This window comes from Hemiscyllium ocellatum, chromosome 23, assembly GCF_020745735.1.
Source record: "Hemiscyllium ocellatum isolate sHemOce1 chromosome 23, sHemOce1.pat.X.cur, whole genome shotgun sequence".
Lineage (NCBI taxonomy): Eukaryota > Metazoa > Chordata > Chondrichthyes > Orectolobiformes > Hemiscylliidae > Hemiscyllium > Hemiscyllium ocellatum.
This window is the reverse complement of record NC_083423.1, coordinates 6312133-6332858: the sequence shown is the minus strand read 5'-3', so window position 1 is coordinate 6332858 and position 20726 is coordinate 6312133. Positions and strand designations below refer to the sequence as shown.

General features: G+C 42.9%; 1 protein-coding gene across 3 annotated transcripts in view; it reads right to left on the bottom strand.

The window, feature by feature from the left end:
• upf2 (UPF2 regulator of nonsense mediated mRNA decay) overlaps nt 1–15340 on the bottom strand; it is a 100669-nt gene extending 85329 nt beyond the window's left edge. The window contains exons 1-6 of one of the 3 annotated variants that reach the window (XM_060842627.1): nt 15174–15340; nt 13060–13149; nt 11622–11736; nt 10891–10999; nt 3734–4114; nt 1397–2176 (exon numbers count right to left, since the gene is read on the bottom strand). In XM_060842627.1, the coding sequence (XP_060698610.1) occupies nt 1397–2176; nt 3734–4114; nt 10891–10919 (1190 nt within the window). In that variant the 5' untranslated portion in view covers nt 10920–10999; nt 11622–11736; nt 13060–13149; nt 15174–15340. Of the gene's footprint in view, nt 1–1396; nt 2177–3733; nt 4115–10890; nt 11000–11621; nt 11737–13059; nt 13150–15011; nt 15127–15173 lie in introns of those variants that run through there. The other 2 variants (XM_060842626.1, XM_060842628.1) reach the window with 2 other exon arrangements.
• Nucleotides 15341–20726: the final 5386 nt, after the last annotated feature.

Here is a 20726-nt window from a genome sequence, read left to right as displayed (position 1 = left end):
GTATGGAAAAAAAAGGCGAGGGAAACTGGATCACAGCAGTTTACACCAATTGCCCATAAGTCTACCTTTTCTATCATGATTCTGCTCTGCACACACCATTCACAATGAAGTGTATTGGTGACCACTTAGACTGATCTTCAATAAGATTACTGATGCTACAATCCAACAGTAGCCTGCATCAATGCTCATGCCAAGAACATGTGTGCAGTGACTTTTTGTCATTGTAAATAATGTTGCTTAAGCACTAATCATTACATCAGAAATAGAAAAAAATGATCAAGTTAATTTCTGTCGCTTTAAGAAAATTACTGTCACCAAGTAAAGGGATGGTGTGGAGGAGCCGGTGTTGGACTGGGATGGATAAAGTTAGAAATCACACAACACCAGCTTATAGTCCAACAGGTTTATTGCTTCCAAATTATTTTGTGCTTCCAAATAAACCTGTTGGACTATAACCCGGTGTTGTGTGATTTTTAACTTTGGCCAGGCAAAGGGCAATGACAACATAATGAAACTAAAATTCAGCTTTGTTTCCTCCATTTGTCAGAGTCATAGAGATGTACAGCATGGAAACAGACACTTCGGTCCAACCTGTCCACGCTGACCAGATATCCCAACCCAATCTAGTCCCACCTGCCAGCACCCGGCCCATATCCCTCCAAACCTTTCCTATTCATATACCCATCCAGTTGTTTTGTAAGTGTTGCAATTGTACCAGTCTCCACCACTTCCCTCCGGCAGCTCATTCCAAACATGTAACACCCTCTGCGTGAAAATGTTGTCCCTTAGATCTCTTTTATATCTTTCCCCTCTCACCATAAGCCTATGCCCTCTAGTTCTGGACTCCCCCACCCCAGGAAAAGATTTTACCTATTTACCCTATCGATACCCCTCAATTTTGTAAACCTCTATAAGGTCACCCCTCAGCCTCCGATGCTCCAGGGAAAACAGCCCCAGCCTGTTCAGCCTCTCCCTGTAGCTCAAATCCTCCAAGCCTGGCAACATCCTTGTAAATTTTTTCTTAACCCTTTCAAGTTTCACAACATCTTTCTGATAGGAAAGAGACCAGAATTGCATGTAATATTCCAACAGTGGCCTAACCAATGTCCTGTACTCAATACTCTGACCAATAAAGGAAAGCATACCAATGCCTTCTTCACTATCCTATCTGCGACTCCACTTCCAGGAGCTATGAACCTGCACTCCAAGGTCTCTTTGTTCAGCAACACTCCCTTGGGCCTTACCATTAAGTGTACCATTAACTGCTTTGCAAGCTTTGTTAATTCACATTTATAGACTGTGCATCAATACTAATATAGGTCCACAACCTTGATTACATATCACAGCAAAAATACACCACTGCAAAAGCTTCTGAAAATAAACAGAATAAAATCACCTGTTCTGTCTCTCCAGATTCTGTAATTCACGATGATCTTTTTTAAGATGTTTGGTCAGAGAGGTAAAGTACTCCCTCAGCAGGTTCATGAAGGGCTGCTGCTTCTCACAGCTGATGATCTCACTGGGAGGGAAGCTCAAGTTGTATTTCTCAGAGGCAAGCTTCATCTTCCTGGTCACCAGGCTGGCCACATCATCTCCACAGTGGCGACAGAAGCTGATAATCACAGAGACGTGAGTATGAGTGTCACGATCGGCACAAATGATATTCTTCAGTTGCTCATAGATGAGTGACAAGCCTTCTTTGTCAGTGAAGATTCCACAAATCGTCAGTTCTGCAATGAAGCGCATGTCAGTCCTCAGCTTGCTAATGTTTGGAGTTTTTTCTTCCTTCCTGGCTTCAAAGTGCTTTCTCCAGCCTTGTAGGAGCAATGGTGAAAAGTCAGCGTATCGCAAGTGAAACAGGCAGCAAAGGTGAACAGCACAGTTCACATCAGATAATTTCAGTTTGGCTTCTACTATGGATGCAACAGCTTCCGCAATATACTTGCTCAAGTTGAGCATATTGAAATCGCTGGAAAGTGTGTCTCTTTGCTGCTCAGTAATAGTTCTGAGCTTCTTGACAAATGCTGTATTTTTCTTTAGGCTCGAGTCCAGCCTGGTAAAGAAACTCTCCTCTGGACGGTTCTCATGCGCTATCTGATTCTTACTACGGAGTTCTAATCTTGTTTGATGACGCTCCCAGGCCTCTTGATGCAACTGATATGCTTCCTCCATCTCTCTACAGAATAAACATAAGAAAAACAAGACTGAGACCGAAGTCTATCATTTCAAAGTTCTATTCATCTGAACTCCATCACCATACTATTGCCTTAATGCTTATGGCATTTCTTTATCCAAAACTGGAGTGTTAATTCATGACATTGGTCCTGATCACATACTTCATGTATGCAGATATGAACAAATAAAAGGTTACATGACTGATGCAGGAGGTCGCTCTTCAGTCCATTCAGAGACACTGATTCCTAAAACAGAGGAATGGTGCATTTCAATCAAGATAATAAGATGAACACAGAGCTGACTTGGACACAGAAGTAGTGATGGAAAAGTGTTTTTTTCAATCTAATACCAGTGGTGTTCTGCAGGGATTTGTGCTCAGACCCCTACTGTCTGTAATTTATAAAAATGATTTGGAGGCGAACATGGATAGCCTGATTAGTAAGTCTGCAGATGACACAAAGATTGGGGGAGCTATGGATAATGAGGAGGATTGCCAGAGGATATAGCAGGATTTGGAAAGGCTGGAGATTTGGGCAGAAAGGTGGCAGATGCAGTTTAATCTGGATAAATCTGAGGTGATGCATTTTGGAAGATTTAATGCAGGACCGAAGCACAAATGGCAGAATGCTTTAAAGTATAACATACAGAGGGATCTGGGTGCACAAGCCCACAGTTCTCTGCAAGTGGCAACACAAGTGAATAAAGGTGGTCAAGAAGGCCCGTGGTGTGTGTGCCTTTATCAGTTGGGGCAAATATTGACAAGTCATGTTGCAACTGCACAGAATTTTAGTTAGGCCACATTTGGAATATTACCTACTGGAGGCAGGAGAGGGTACAGAATGGGTTTACGAGGATGTTGCCTGGTTTGGAGGATATTAGCTTCGAGGAGAGATTGGACAAACTCAGTTTGCTTTTACTTGAACATGAAAGAATGAAGGGTAACTTCTATCAATTTTACAAAATTATGAGCCACATGGATAGAATGGACAGATGGAGTCTTTTTTTCCATGGATGAAATGTGAATTAATCAGGGACATGAGCTTAAGGTAAGTGAGGGTAAGTTTAAGGAAGGTGAGTGAAGCAAGTTTTGTTTTTACAGAGAGTGGTAAGCATGGTGGAGGAGATGGATACAATACCAACATTTAACAGGTATCTTAGCAGATACATGAATAGGCAGGGAATAGAGGGATATGGACGAAGTAGAGGCAAAAAGGTTTTTAGTTCAGAAAGGTATCACGTGTTGGGTCCAAGTGTGGTGGGCCGAAGGTTCTATTCCTGTGCTGTACTTTAAGAACAACATTGCACCTGCAAAATGGCTTGTTCAACTGCACAAGTCACTTATTGCTGCAATGAAGTACCAGCCTCAGGTACTCTGCACCCAAGAGTTGTTCCTCCGAGTTTCAGTATAACCCAAAACTACTCAGGATTAGAAAACCTGGTTAATACAATAAATATTAAAAGGGAGGAAGAATAATTACATATTCAAGAAAAAAAAGTTTGTTCAGAATTCAAATTAATACAACAGTTATCTTTAAAATCTTTGAAACCAAAATCTTGCCTCTGCTTAGCTGCTGCTTCTTCTCTCTGCCTTTTTTCCTCCTCCTCCTGTTTCTTCCTTTCCTCCTCTTCTAGTTTCTTCTTTTCTTCCTCTTCTTTCTTCCTTTGTTCTTCCTCTGCTTTTAACTTTTCCTCTTCCTTTTTCTTTCGTTTCTCATCCTCCTTTTTGCGTTTTTCATCCTCTTGTCTCTTCTTTTTCTCTTCAGCTGCCTTTATGGTTTCCCTTCTGCTACTGGCTTTAAGTTCATCCCGCCCTTTCTCCCTACTGGACACGGGCCTTCTGTCAGTAGATTCTTTGTCTTTACTGCCTCTGGTCTCATTGCTGAAAACTGTGGCATCTTTTTCTTCCATGCTCACAGACTTCTTGTGCTCTCCTGATGGCCTGAAGTCGAAAATATGGAAAAAGGAATAAAAACAGAAGATACTGCACAAACTCAGCCCTCCGGTAATATCTGTGACGAGAGAAAAAGTAAGTATAAAACTGGCCAAAGGACAGAAATGAGAATTTTTTTTTAAGTATGTGCAAGCCAAGGATTAAAGGGTGGTGGGTGGTGAAAGGTGTCTGATGTGATATAAAAACAAAATGCTGGACAAACTCAGCAAGTTTCCAAGCATCTGTGCATCTGTTGAGAGAGAAACAAAGTTAACATTTCAAGTCCAATAACACTTCTTGAAAGTAGGAGAGATTAAATGTCAAAAGGATGATCACAGAGTAAAATGAGTAGCAATAGGACAGGATAAAGAAACCAACATGGGTCTGAAAGAGTCAGAAACATTACCAGCACCCCTTTGGGGGCATAAAATGGGAGTGGTGATTATGATCTGAAAACTACTCAATTAAATTGAGTCCAGCAAGTTATTAAGTACTTAATCAAAAGAGGTATTATTCCTCAAGGTTCACTGGAAAGGCAAAGGATGTCAGCACAAACAACTTAAATGGCAGGCATGCCTGCTAAAGTGTTCAATTAAGTAATCACCCAATCTGCATTTGTTCTTTCTAAATTGGAGTACTGTGATCTGCAAATACTGTACATCAATTTGAAAAATGCACAAACATATCTGTTTCAGCTTGAAGGAGTGGAACAAAAAAGTTAATTTAGTATATTTCTGAGTGTGTTCTTCATGGTAACCTCAGATTTGGAGGAGTGAAGCAGGCGACCTACAGACTATCACCAATACTGATAAAGTGTACTGTGGGAAAAGATCTGCCACCCTGCCTACCCATAGTAGGCCCACACAGAATATAGGAAAGCAAACTTGGCCAAACTATACCAGAAACATCCAGAATGCCTCAGCAGGGTCCAAACAGGCTGACAAGTGAAACCAGTCAGCACTCGCAGACAAGGGAATACACTTCCCAAAACCCACGAACAATACCAGATCAGTACAGCAGTCCCGAAGCCCCGAGGGCAGTCTCATAACACAGCAATACCAAAGCCACACAACGGACAGGTCATTCAGAGAGGCAGCAAAGGACCCTGCTCCCAGGACAGGAACAATGGAAGCACCTTACTGTTTCAAAAGAGATTTCTTCACCTATCTCAGACATTTTAAAAATCTCCTGAGCCATGAAAAGCTCATTGACACTGTCAGGATGTTCCATTGCATCAACAATCAGGACATTCTTCTGATAACTGATTTTTAATTATCATCATTGTAACTGGATTACTTAATTTCCAAATACATTGTATCCTTCCCCATTTTAATTAACCTCATTGTCCAAGATTCCTATAAAACCTGGCTTCATCCTCAGTTCAGGGAAGAGTACCCTTGATCTACTTGTACAAGTTGTCAGTTCTATGTCAACCTAGTCAGTTTCTCGTCCAGGGATATCACTTGTCATAAACAGCTCGTCAATTTCACCCGATCTGGTTTGTAGGGTCTCTGCTTTATTGAGCCAATTTCTCCGACATGCACCATGCCAACACAGGCAAGTGTGTTCTGTGCATACACAACCTCACCATGTATGCACAGCAATGGCCAACACCAAAACAGATCCACAAATTTGCCAGCTTTCCAGGATCAATTTGCGCACATGCACCTTGGTACCTTCATGGTCACAATGTCACTGAGTCTGCAAGAAACACAGGCATCATCACATGCTCGCACCCACGCGATTGTACACAAATTTTATGATGCACTAAGACATCATTGCATATGTGTAGATCCCCAAATATTCCAAATGCAAAAATAAAACTTTGCAAATTTCTCTGAATTGGTTAACGGTCATATTTTCCAATCAACTGGTCAATAATGTAAAGTATACCCTCAAGGTAACTCAGTCATGTGAGAAATATATAAACCTTGTTACATGTATAAGGACAAATAAAGTGCCTAAAAAGATGAGACAGTATGCAATATTCCGTTCAACATCCAATCCAACATGTGCAGCAAAACAAAAACAAAAGCTGTAAATTTAGGATGGTTGAGATATGAGCCTTCTCAAGAATAAGAAGATTATGTAATTCATTTCCAACTTCCTAACTTCCTCAAAACTAGGCCTAATCCACAGGAGTGCAGGTTAAGTAAATTGCCCATAGTGATCAGGGTTGTATAGGCTCAGGGCATTAGTCAGAGGAAACGTAGAGTAATAGGGTAGGGGAATGGGTCTGGGTGGGATACTCTTCAAAGGGTCGGTATAGACTTGTTAGGCCAAATACTGTAGGAATTCTATAATTCTATGATAATCCTTGTGCTGTTGATAGTCTTTCATATAAATTTATCAAGTTGCATGTATCGGATTGCTTAATATACCTCAATTTTGAAGAATCTTTGCACTTAATATATTTTAACCACATTTTGTTTAAAATCATTTTTAAAAAACAGGATGCAGCATTTTATATATTGACAATTCAAAAGATGCTAGCGTGTGTTTGCAGAAGCTCAGGGGAATGTCAACTGACTTACAGGGATTTTCAAATTCTTCTATAGGGATGTCCCCTGCAAGCAAACAAGCAAACACACACACACACACACACACACACACACACACACACACACACACACACACACACACACACACACACACACACACAAACAGGGCTGCCCTTATTCTATTTCACAAAAGTCAACCACGCAAATACTGCTCTTCTCTAATGTCTGATGTGCAGAAGTTCATCAACATATATAATCTCTAAAGTGAGCTATTAATATGGAGTAAGATTATATATACATAGAATTTATGATTAGAAAAACAAAATACAGCAGACATTGCAAACAAAATTGAAGCAGAGATGCTGAAAATACTCCAGTTCGGCAACATTTGTTAGCAGAGAAACACAGTTTAATGTTTTAGATCAATTACTTTTCATCACGTCTCTTCACAAGACATCAAATGTGTTCAAGGATATTGCAGGTTTCAAACCAACTAAAAATAAGTACCACTCATAGTAAATGTTACCGAATTATCACCATAGTTAAACTGAACAAGCTATTTGGCCAATCAACAGTATCTTAGAGTGCAATGGACCTGCTTGGTTCAGGAGTGGTATTAAAGCAGCTGCAATTTTCCATTTGAACATGCACCACCTTGGAGTTGGCGTGATCCTAAAAAAGACCAACACTAATTAAAAGTAATTGAACTGCAATTGCAGAAATCCAATGATGCTTACAATTCAGGGACCATTATTTGAAAACTTGTGGGCTATAGAAGCAATATCATGATCAGCAAAAAAGGAATTAAAGTTCTCAAGCTTCAAGATGTTGCCAGGGCTAAATCACTGCAGCTAGCAAAGAGTGGATACGCTGCAGTTGTTTTCCTTTGATCAGGGGAGGCTTAGACGACACTTAATTGAGATGTACAAGGATGTGAGGGCCCTGGATGAGACAGTCCCATTTTCTTTAGCAATGGGTCAGTACCGAGGGGGGGGGGGGGACAGGCAAGATTTGCAGTAACTGGTTGAAAAATTAAACTGAATTCATTTAAAAATATCTGCATATGCCCCTTAAATCACAATCTCCAGGGATAAGTGCTGAAAAACATGATGGGACTGGATGGTTCAGGTTTCAGCCAGTCCAGAAAGAACGAGCTGAGTGGCCTCCTTCTGTGTTGTGATTTTTTTTCCCCACTTTTTCTAAATACCCCAAATGTGAGATAGGGAGAAATATGCAGGGATGTGGGAGCTGATAATGGAGGAGCAGTATGAAACGATACCTTAGCAGAGCCAGCAGAAACACAATGGATCAAATAGCTGAAATTATACTGTGCCAAATCTATGACTCTATCATATACGAACAAAATTATATAAACTAAACATCAAAATGACTTATTACCTGAAATTAAGATATCCCACTAACTTCAAAACAAATACTGTAAATGGACTCAACTGTAGTTTCTCATCGAACTCAATAAATAAACCAAAACAGACTTGGGCAGAGCTTTGGAAAACCATGCAGGTTGATTTCTGGGAGGTTTATAAATTTTCAGCTCATTTTTCTGTGACAATTCCAACTTCCTCATCTACATTATTAGCCCAGTTTTGCTTGAGATTCGCTCCCACTTTCTCCAACCTAAGTGATGATATTGCTAGTAATTGTTTTAGCCAAGATTATACTGTATACAATGTGTTGTTAATATAAAGGATTGTTTTGTGAGACCTTACTCATAGTTTTCTGATGGAATGTGTCTCCAAGGCAGCTAAAAGAAATTCTGGAGGAGATGATTCAATTGCAAGCAGCAAATACAACAGGGCCAAACTGTTCCCAGTGGAGGGCTATTGCAATGGGCAATGCCTCCAGAAAGCATCCACAGCAACCTCATAGTCGAGATGCAGGATGAATAATTAACTTTCCATTTATGAACTACTGTACACCATCTATAAAGGTGTATTGCAACATCTCATATGGCTTCTTGACCAGTACCATACATATAATCAGGCAAATTCAGAGCAGGAGGAAGCCATTTAACTCTTCAAGCCTGCTTGCCATTCAAGATCATCGTTGATCCATGTATTCCATATTCCCATTTGATCCCTTTGTTCTACAAGAATCTATCTTCCCCTTAAACCTATTCAGTAACTCTGCCTCCATTGGCTTTTGACTCAAAGTTCCAAAGCCAATCAACCCTGAGAGAGAATATAAATTCTAAAAAGGACCTAAAAGCCGCTAAACTGTCTGCCATTTTTGGGATCATCTACAAGAGTAATCATGTGGCTCAGTGATTAGCACTGCTGCCTCATAGTGCCAGGGACCCAGGTTCAATTCCTGCCTCGGGTGACTGTCTGTGTGGAGTTTGCATATTTTCCCTGTGTCTGTATGGGTTTCCTCCGGGTGCTCCGGTTTCCTCCCACAGTCCAAAGATGTCTAGGTCAGGTGAATTGGCCATGCTAAATTGCCCGTAGTGCGAGGTGCATTAGTCAGGGGTAAATGTAGGGAAATGAGTCTGGGTGGGTTGCTCTTCGGAGGGTCGGTGTGGACTTGTTGGGTTGAAGGGCCTGTTTCCACATTGTAGGGAATCTAATCTAATCATTTCTACGTCCACCTTTTCAAACTATTCAGGATCTTATACACATCAAGCAAATCACTGAGCATTCTTCTAACTCTAGTGAAAACAAGCCCAGTATGTTTAATCTTAACTCCTAAGAAATCTCACTCATTTCAGATACTGATCCATTCTTAAAAAAGATGAAAACTGCACACAATATTCAAAATATCGTCTCACCAACACACATCAGGTTATTGTCCAATAGGTTTATTTGGAAGCACTAGAAGCGTTGTTCCTTCATCAGGTAGTTGTGAAATATAAGATCGTAAGACACAGAAGTTATAACAAACGATTAGAGTGAGATTCAACTGAAATTATATATTGAAAAATATAATATTGCCGTTTTAGATCTTAATTTAAAATATTCTCTCTAGGGTTGATTGACTTTGGAATTTTCTGACTCAAAAGCCAATGGAGGCAGAGTTACTGAATAGGTTTAAGGGGAAGATAGATTCTTGTAGAACAAAGGGATCAAATGGGAATATGGAACATACAGATCAATGATAATCTTGAATGGCAATATTATATTTTTCAATATATAATTTCAGTTGCATCACACTGTAAACTTTTATTATAATTCCGGGTCTTACAATCTTATACTCCACAACCACCTGAAGGAGCAGCGCTCCAAAAGCTAGTGCTTTCAAATAAACCTGTTGGACTATAACCTGGTGTTGTGTCATTTTTAAACTTTGTACACCCCAGTCCAACACTGGCACCTCCAAATCCTGTTTACCAAAGCATAAAAGAAGGATATTATGTTCATTTCCTCCCATAATGAAGCACAGCATCTCTTTCCCCTTTACTTGCTGAACCTGCATATTCATTGTTTGTGCATTAGAACACAGAAACACCTTTGCACCTGAAAGAGTGCAGTCATTGTCCATTTAAGTAATAACCTGCCAAAGTAAACCACTTTTCCAATAATATACTTGAAAGTGACGGGAATAGAAGATTGAGAAAATTAGAAAATAAAAGGCAAAAGCCATTCCTTTTGCAGGTTAGATAGCACAGAGAATTCTGAAAGGGTTAAAGCAATGTTCCGACCTTCAAAGGGGTTCAGTGCAAGCTCGAGAGTGGAGAACATCTTCAATTGTATTAGATGTAGAATAGCTAAAAATCAGCTTGGGTTGCTACAGACTCCCAAAGTTTATTCAATTGATAGCATCTTCTCTGAACACCAAAAGGCAGATTTCCACCCCCCGACCCCAAAATCAGCCATCTCATTTTATCTTTTGCAAAGACAGCAAAAGTGGGGGAGGTAGTGTGAGCACAGTAGAAAATTAATGCCTATAGAGGTTCCATCTGTGAGAGTGGGTTTGATCAACCGAATGTCTTGTTTTGGTAAAGGCAAGATGAGATGATGAGTGAAGCAGAAGTAGAAATTCCCTTCATTTCTTCCACTTCCCAAAATAAACATTTTATTTGCTTCACTTTTTCACAAAAAGTAGAAAATTCACACCTACAAATTCCCTGTAGTCTCACATGTCATGTGTGAATGCCAATTCATTACAATTGCAGCTGTGAGGGATTGTAGCAAAGAATGCTAATTTAAAGAGTGTGTAATTTAGATAAAGGTTTTAACATATGTTATCTCAAATTACCTAATCACACAGCTACAATACTATCTGTACATTAGCCTTTGTTCTTCCTATCATTTTCTACCACTTGCTTACCTTTTGCCTTTTTTCTCCCTTTCATTCATCCTGTTTTCTCACGTTTTCATTGAATCATTTTTAATGAGGCCTCACTAAGCTGTCATATTCCATCTGCATATCACTGTTTCTGCAATAGCATTGAATAACAAGTGCATTAAACAGCAATTAGAACAAACATTATGGTGTAGAAAAATCAAGTTAGATGTTCCAAACTGGCAATTTCTTCTAACTTTGGGGTCAGCATTAGATGCAAACAGGAATATTTTCTTATGGGTGCAGCAGCTGCGATCTCTCAGTGCCAGTTGCAATAGTGTTAGTTCATTAGTCATACTGAATCAGACAGTTGCTAATAGTGGAATGCAGGACACAATTCAATGGTAGAGGCTACTGGCCTAAGCATATTGTCTTCAGTTTATCCCTGAAAAACACATAATTGAAACATCAGAGAAGGAAAAAAAGACTGACTTCCATTACTACACAACTTCACATCACCTGACTCTATGTTCCAGATGCCAGTGCTTTCAAAGGACATATCATTCTGGCGTGATATAGTCCTACATTTTAGCAATTTATTTCTGAAACAAGGTGCGCTTCCACCTACATGTAAAGGAAGCAGATTTGAAGTAGATGCCATGAGAATCATCTTTAATTGTGCTAGATACATGGGGAACATTGCTGTGACCACTAACTTTTCAAACTTAACTGCGAGGTCAATGTATAGATTGAATCTGATCTGGAAGATAACTCACCAGGAGAAGGTAGAAAGCTTCAAATGTTCAATTCCACATTCCAGTAAACTAGATACACTTCATCAGGTAACGATGGCCTGCTGCCAAATCCAAGGGAGTCCAATGCACTCTAAAACTATAAAATACAGTTTAATTTCAATGTTTGGTCACATCATTGGTACCATATATGGAAACAGGCAAAATCACAGTGATGCACATTATGAAATCACAAAAATGTTTTTGAGCACAAACATTGACAAAAAAAATTTCTAGGTATATTAAAAATTAAGGGCTGTTGATTCTGGTTGTTATAACTTAGTAGAATTGTTTTAATGTGGTGATGATGTAAAAAACTCAATTTTGAGACCATTCCAGTTGTTAGATATTTTTATGTTATAAAAGCAATGCCTAATGATATGGCAATTAAAGAAAAATCTCTCAGAAATCAAGGATGCCTACAACCAGAGAATATTAGCCCAGAAGAATTAAAAAATGCATAAAATTCAAAAAGGTCTTACGTGGACGACTGGGAACAATTTCCATTGGTTGGTGAGTTTAACATCCCCCATCCGCATCCATCTATTGTCTCTCCCAGCCCCAGCCCCTATTTAACTCTCATCCCCATCTACATTCCTGAAGAAGAGCTTATGCACTCTCCTGCTTCCCAGATGCTGCCTGACCCCCTCAACTTTTCCAGAGCCATCCTTTTCGACTGGTGAGTTTAACATAAAGGCCTCAAATTCCAAATCATCACAAATAAAACAAAGGAGGTCAGGAGAAAAATTTTTGGTAGAGGATTGTAAGGAAATAGAATGCCTGACCAGAAACAATGTGAAACCCAAATCCATAGGGGCATTTGAAAGAGATGAGGAAAAACATTTGACGTATGCACAGAAATGGAACTCGTTGGCAAGTTCCTACTGTCAGCACACCAGGCTGAACAGCCTCCCAGGCTTATTAAAATTCTGTAATTCTAAAAAACAAATGGGATACTTCACATTTTTTAACCAACTACTAGGTCAGTGATGTTTTCCAAGTATAATAGAAATCACAGAATCCCTACAGTGTGGAAACAGGCCAACAGGCCCAACAATTCCACACTGACACCACCCCACCCCAAAAAGCATCCCACCCCACCCATCCCCCTACATAACCCTGTATTTCCTGTGGCCAGTGTACCTAACCTACACATCACTGGACATTATGGGCAAGTTAACATGTTCGATCCACCTAACGTGCACATCTTTGGTCTGTGGAAGGAAACCAGAGCATCCACAAAGACATGGGCAGAACACACAAACTCCACACAGACAGTCGCCCAAGGTTGGAATCGAACTGGGTCCCTGACACTGTGAGGCAGCTATACTAACCGCAGATACAAGGTCAGAAATACAACAAGTCAATTCCAGTTGATCCCAACTTTTGTTTTCTCATCAATTACTGTGGTATCAAATCATACCTTATATAGGCGTATCTACTAAGTCGCAAGATTAGCCTCAGAAGAAACTCAGTCGGTAAAATGGCTGTCTCAGCGTAGCTCACTGTAATTCTGCAAGGACAAGAAATTATGTTACTTTTGTTTAATTCAGAGATTCACGTCCTGAAATTGAGAATGTTGTCCTACTTTAATAGAAAGATTAATGCATCGTTTCCTCAACACACAAAATAACTATTGTTTGAATACAAAATACAACAAATAGCAGATTAAAATAAATAGTAATACAAATTTCCTCACAGAACAATGAATATAGCTGCCCATATATCTCTATCAACATTACTTTTTCAACAAAATTTCCTGTTTATACTTTAATTTCAAAGTTAAAGCTAGCTGAATTAAACCTTACTTCTACTTTACTGCAAAATCCCAGATCAGTCATAACGACATTAAAACTATGACGAGTAATACCAAGACAAAGAAAACAGAAAGTACTGAAGTAACTGAGCAGGTCTGAAACTGTGGAAAGAGAAATAAGGTTAACTTTTGAGTCCTGTGGCCCTCGAAAGATTAACCCTGTTTTTTTTCCACAGATACTCACAAACCTGATCTTCAGTAGCAGTTCTGTGCTATAACTTAGTGAAAACATTTAACATTTGGTTTCATTTGACTTCTCTTCATTATATGAGAAACTGGAAACATAGGATGTGTTTATTACGTAAATATTTACGACAAAACACCATAACATAAACAAGTTACACTATATCCAAAAATCAATATCAATGATTTCAGAATGGGCCAGTTTCTTCTTGGAGACCAAAAGCCCTGGATCAGTATTAGACTATTCGGTCATGGCTGATATAAAACCAAAGGTGAGGGTGGGTAGAGATCATAAACTACGATATTTCCCTGTACATGTTTTTCAAAGTCCATAAACCGCAGCATTTATTAAACAAACACGCTGTCAATCAGCAAGTGATGTTGGCATTTGCCTGGAAAAATCTAGAATGAAGAGGAAGGAGTCGATATTGAAATGTTCAGGAGCTGGGTGTAGGGGTACGGGAAGCTGATGGGGAGGGGCTAGACGGAACTAAGAGGTAGAGAAAGCTTGGGGGGGTAGGAGAGCTGGAGTAATAGGTTAGAAGGTGCTGGAGGGGCGAGATCTGGAGAAGAGGGGAGGGAGAAGGAAGAAATGGAGGGCATGGGGGAGGGGGGCATGGGGAGTTGTGGGAGGGGAGGGGGGCATCGGGAGTTGTGGGAGGGGAGGCATGGGGAGTTGTGGGAGGGGGGGCATGGGGAGTTGTGGGAGGGGAGGGGAGTTGTGGGAGGGGAGGGGAGGGGAGGGGAGGGGAGGGGAGGGGATGGGAGGGGAGGGGAGGGGAGGGGAGGGGAGGGGGGCATGGGGAGTTGTGGGAGGGGAGGGGAGGGGGGCATGGGGAGTTGTGGGAGGGGAGGGGGGCATGGGGCGTTGTGGGAGGGGAGGGGGACATGGGGAGTTGTGGGAGGGGAGGGGGGCATGGGGAGTTGTGGGAGGGGAGGGGGGCATGGGGAGTTGTGGGAGGGGAGGGGAGGGGGCATGGGGAGTTGTGGGAGGGGAGGGGAGGGGAGGGGAGGGGAGGGGGCATGGGGAGTTGTGGGAGGGGAGGGGGGCATGGGGAGTTGTGGGAGGGGAGGGGGGCATGGGGAGTTGTGGGAGGGGAGGGGAGGGGGGCATGGGGAGTTGTGGGAGGGGGAAGTGGAGTTGGGGGAGGGGAGGGGAGTGAGGAGGGGTAGGGGAGTGAGGAGGGGTTGGGGAGTGGGGGGGTTGGGGTTTGGGGGAGGGGTAGAGAGTAGAAGGAGCTGCGGAGAGGGAGCCGGCTGATGGATGACACAGGCCCCGGGGCCAGAGGCACCGACAGCGGAGAGTCTCACACACAGGGACAGGGGGAGGGTGATGGGCCGAGTGGGAGGTTCCCGCGGCGGAAAGGCGCAGTTACCGGTTCCCGGAGACTGTCCCGGGTGTAATGGAAGAGGCCAGGCCGCGGCTGTGGGAACGCGGAGACCCTCGGGCGGCGGCGGCGGCGGCGATGGGCCTGAGACTGACAGCGACTCCCCCCCCTCCCCCAGTCACCGTCAGGACCCCACCCCCACGGACTGACCCAACAACCGCCTGATCAGATCCCGCACACCGTCACAACAAAAACAGGAACCGCTCCTGTCACATCCGAGGGCAGTGGGATGTCACAGCCCACTCCCTACAGCGAGCAGGCTCACTGCCGGTGTACAGCCGCCGCCGTTTACTTTGGATTTTTTTCTCTCTCTTTCCCCCCCCCCCGCGCGCGCGAGAAACAGGCGCTCGATCGGACTCTCGGCGTCAGGGAGGTCCCCGCACTTTGCCCCGCCCCCCAATGACGTCATCACAAGGGGAGGGAGGATGGGGGAATGGGGTGAATGGATGGGGGTGGGGAGAAGGGTGGAGCTGGAAGGGAGAGAGGGGAGAGGGGGGAGAGGGGAGAGTGAGTGGGGAAACGGGAAGGAGAGGGGGAAAGGGGAGAGGGGGAAGGGGTAGAGGGATGGAGGAGAGGAGATGGGAGGGGGAAAGGGGTAGAGGGATGGAGGAGAGGAGATGGGAGGGGGAGAGGGGGAAAGGGGTAGAGGGATGGAGGAGAGGAGATGGGAAAGGGGAGATGGGGAAAGGGGTAGAGGGATGGAGGAGAGGAGATGGGAAAGGGGAGAGGGTATGGGGTGGATTAGGCGAGGGGGACAAGTGTTTGGGGGAAGCGGGGAGAGGATATGGGAAAGGAGGATAGGGGATGGGAGAAGGGAAAGTGAGTAGGAGGGCAAGAGAGAGTGGAGGGGAGGATGAAATGGGATTGAGGGGATGGCATGGAGAGAAGAGGTGAGATGGCAAGGAGGAAGAGGAGGCAAGAGAGGATGGAGGGGGAGAGAATAGGATTGAGGGAATGAGATGAATGGAGATGACGGAATGGAGAGGTAGATGGAGGGGCAGAAGGAGGATGTGATGGAGAGATGCGGGAGATGGGATGGAGGAGACAGGAAACAGGATGTGATGGAAGGAGAGGGAAGATATACATGGTGGGAGACGATCTGGGGAGATGGAGATGATGTGGGAGATGGACTGAGAGGGGATGGGAGGAAGGTAAGAGAATGTGATGCAGGTGGAGTAGATGGGGGAGAGAGGATTGGGTGAGATAGAGGACAGATGCAGTGGATGGGGAGAGAGGATTGGGTAAGATAGAGGGCAGATGCAGTGGATGGGGAGAGAGGATTGGGTAAGATAGAGGGCAGATGGGGAGGATGAAGGAGGAGAGGGCAGGACGGAGGTGGGAAGATAGTGGCGGAGGGCTGTAGTGGTGAGGAAGATGGAGAAAGTGGTGGGTGGGTGATGGCCAGTATGGTATTGGGATGGTGGAAGGGGAGGTGGTGCAGGAGGAGTGGAGTTGAAAGGTGGGGGGGGGCAAGTGGAATGGGAACTGGGCTGTTGTGGTGGGAGCTGCAGGAGAGGAGATGGGGACTGCAGAGCTGTAAGTTGTGGGCTGGGAACGAAGGGGAGGGAGACTTGGTCAGTGGCAGGGAGGAAGAGAGGAGAAAGGAGAGAATGATGAGTAAGGGAAGGAGAGAGTGAGGCGGGGGGGGGGGGGGGTGTAAAGGAGGAAGACAGTCAAGCGTAGGAGAAGAGAAGGAAGATAGCGTAGTGGGAAGTATTTTGATAGGCAGCCATAAGGGCTGAAGGAGGGATGTGAGGGGGAGTGTGCAAGAGGAGGGGAAAGGCGTATCTGATTGTGATAGAAGTGATGCTGTGTGAGGGGAGGGCTTCAACTCATTGGCTTTTGGTCAAACAATGTCTCCATTTTAAAATTCCAGTCATGAATTTCAAATTCCTTGGTGATTGGCTCTTCCATTCTCTGAAATTTCATCCAGTTCTGTAACCCTGACTCTCCACTTCTGGCCGATGAAGTAACCCTGGTTTTAACAATCATGTACTCAACTGATTCTTGGTTCTTGAGATACCTCCTTTTTTAAGTTCTCTGCCTCTCTGTCCTCTGTTATGATCAAAACCTAAATCTTTGACAAAGCATTTGGACACCTGACCTATATCTCCTTAGATGGCTGCTGGATTTTGTTTAATATTATACCTGTGAACTACTTTGGATTAATAAATTCTGATTATGTCTGTGACAATTGATTTTGCTTGTCATTGCAACCAATAACTGTAACCCACACCAACAATTGGCATATGTTCAGAAATCAGCTCTGCAGGAAAGGTGTATGTGGCAGTGGTTTCCACCAGAGTGATGTGTAGTTAGTAAATTCTCTGCCACCAGTGCTCCTTATTGGTGTTGGTCTAAGGTACTATAACAAATGGGGAAGGAATAAAATAGAATAGAAGTTTATTGTTGTGTTATTGATGTCTGTACCACAAATCTGGATGATACAAGTTATCTGTATAGCAGCAGTAGCTTTATTATCGGAGAGCCGGCGAGAGATTCAAATTGTCTACTTGTGATGACACTTCTCCACGATTGTCTGCCCTACACACAGATACAGTATATTTTTTAGGAATTAAACAAAAGGTTTATCAGTCACATGGGCGATTGTCATCACATAGTTGAAAGTAGGTAATTATGAATTTACAAAGCCCGATGAATGTCGATGTCCTGTGAAAATATGAGTGGATTACAGAAACTGATGATCGTATTCTTCATGATTTTTTTTCCCCCAACACCCATGTCATGTGTGTGCAGGTGTGAGACACAGTGAAAGACACAAATTCTTCATGATTATGTGTTGATGGGAAGAGATTAAGGCAGAAGGGTTTTGCCTGCTGTATATGGGGGAGTCACATACCTATGCTAATATGGAGGGAAAATAAGACAATGGGAGCAGGAGGCAGTTTAACAGGGTTGTGGCCAAGGCTATCAGTCTTATCTGGAAAGGGCAAATACCTCTGTCTGGGGCTACAGGGGAAATCCACATGCGTGGCTCCACTAGGCTCCATCTCTGACAGACAGTCAGCCTCCCCCCTACTGAGATGTTCTGTCTATTAAGTTAAAAATCATACAACACCAGGTTATAGTTCAGGTTTAATTGGAAGCACTAGGCAAAAGGGAGGACTGCAGATGCTGGAAAGGCACAGCAGATCAGACAGCATCTGAGGATCAGGAAAATCAATGTTTCAGGCAAAAGCCCTTCATCAGGAATGGAGGAAGCACTTAATTGGAAGCACTAGCTTTCAGAGCGCTGCTCCTTCATCAGATGCTTGTGACTTCCAATTAAACCTGTTGGACGAGAACCTGATGTTGTGTGTTTTTTAACTTTGTCCACCTGAGTCCAACGCCAGCATCTCCATATCTGTCTGTATTGTAAGAGTACAGTTTCAGATTCAGTTGATACTGCAGTAAGTCCTTTAGCAGTGGAATGTTTAACTCTTGAATCCCCAATGTGTCCTGAAAGAGAAGCAAAGCATGGAACTGACCCCTCTGTGGCATTTTAACTTCCTCAATGTGTATTTGAAAAATGCAGTGAAATGTTTTATGTCACTCCACACAGTGCCTACATCAATGACAGAAGTCATACATGATAATAAAAAAAAAAGACAAAGTTCATTATAGTACAGTTAATGGCTCCTGGACTTGGGGAAAGCTGATGAAGTAATGATGGAGTATCCCGAAGACACAGCTAGAACAAGATGCCATGCTGGAATATTGGGTGGAATCCTCCACCATGCCAAACCAAAAGAGAAGCTTGGTCTTAGAAACCGAATAGATTTGTTCACTAGTACTTACAGGGGATCCACAAATTTATGAACCTCTGTCTTTAAAAAAACATATATTTATGAATGTGATCCCATAAAGGGATGTAACTTTAAAGATCTGATATATGGATGTTGCCTATACTTAGGAACAGCTACTTTATATTGTCTTGCATTGTTTTCCAACCTGTGTACAAATGAACTTGTAAACAGAGTCTGTTGGCAATCTGGGTATTGTCTGTATTAGCAATTACATTACATCTTAGTTTAATGAGAGTCTCTTGTAAGACCTCAGGCTTACAGTGTTATAGATCAGACCAAATCCCTGGAAAAGAGATGGAGATAGCCTAGACCCTGACTTTTATTTTTTTTAAAGGCAACTGTAAGATGCTGTGTTCCAGATGTGATTTGATTGGTTCACTACTTGGTTCATCATGATTGTGTGTGTGTGTGTGTCTATAAGTGATGTTGTCTGAGTAAAATTAAGTGCAGAACATTGCTGATGGAAATCTCAAACACCGAGAATCCTGGAGAAACTCAGTGGATCTGACAGTGTCTGCGGAGAGAGAAACAGAGTTAATGTTTTGAGTCCAGTGTGATTCTTCTTCAGAACCCAGTTATGAAGATGAATGACACTGGACACTTTGCCCAATTAATGTTGGGATGTAGTTTAAATGAACTTTTGAAAACGTTGAAAGTTTTAATAACTAACACGGTGGCACAATGACTATTCCTGAGATGCTGCCTGGCCTGCTGTGCTTTGACCAGCAACACATTTGCAGCTGTGATCTCCAGCATCTGCAGACCTCATTTTTTACTCGAAGGGGTTTGCACTGCTGCCTCACAATGCCATGGACCTGAATTCGATTCCAGCCTTGGGAGACTGTGCAAACTTCACACTGACAGTCTTCCCATGTTCGCGTGGGTTTCTTCTGAGTGTTCCCGTGAAGTTTGCACATTCTCCATCTGTTTGTGTGGATTTCCTCTGAGTGCTCCAATGTGCACTCCAAAGATGTGCAGGTTAGGTGAATTGGCCATGCTAAATTGCCCATAGTGTTCAGGAATGTGTAGGTCAGATGCATTAGTCAGGGGTAAATGTAGAGTAATAGAGTAGGTGAATGGGTCTGGGTGGGTTACTCTTCGGAGGGTCAGTGTGAGTTGTTGGGCTAAATGGCCTGTTTCTACACTCTGAGGATTCTATGATGATAATAACCTGTTACTACTTTTTCCCAACATTCTTTGATCTCTTTACCACCAAGACTATATCTAATTCCTTCTTTAAAACATATAACATTTTGGCCTTAACTACGTTCTGTGCGAGAGAATTCCACTGGCTCACCCCTCTCAGTGAAGAAATTTCTCCTGATTCTAGTCCTAAATTCTGATTCTTTCAACCTGTCGTGGTGTGCGTCCAGTTGTGGATGCCCTGTTAAAGGGAGGGTATTATTAAACTGGAGAGGGTTCAGAAGATATTTACTGGATGGTTTGAGTTATGAAGAAAGGCAGGTAGGCTGGGACTTTCTTCACTGGAGTGTAGGAGGTTGAGGCGACCTTCTGGAAGTTTATAAAATAATGAGGGTACAGATAGGGTTAATTTTCCCCAGGGCAGGAGATTTCAAGAGGAAGGGACTTTTATTTTAAGGTGAGAGGAGAGAGATTTTAAAAAGTCCACGAGGGGCAAATGTTTTACACAGAGGGTGGTTCCTGTGTGGAATGAATTTCCTGAGGATGTGGGTACAATTGCAACGCTTTGGATAAGTTCAGGAAAGGTTTGGAGGGATATAGGCAAGGAGCAGGCGAGTGGGACTACTTTAGTTTGGGGGTATGTTTAACTGAATGGTCTGTTTCCGTGCAAACAAACAAAATCCTTGACTCACTGGGACAGAACCTGCCTGCAGTTCCGGGAGCAGCGTGCCTAGTCGGAGCTATTGGCTCTGGG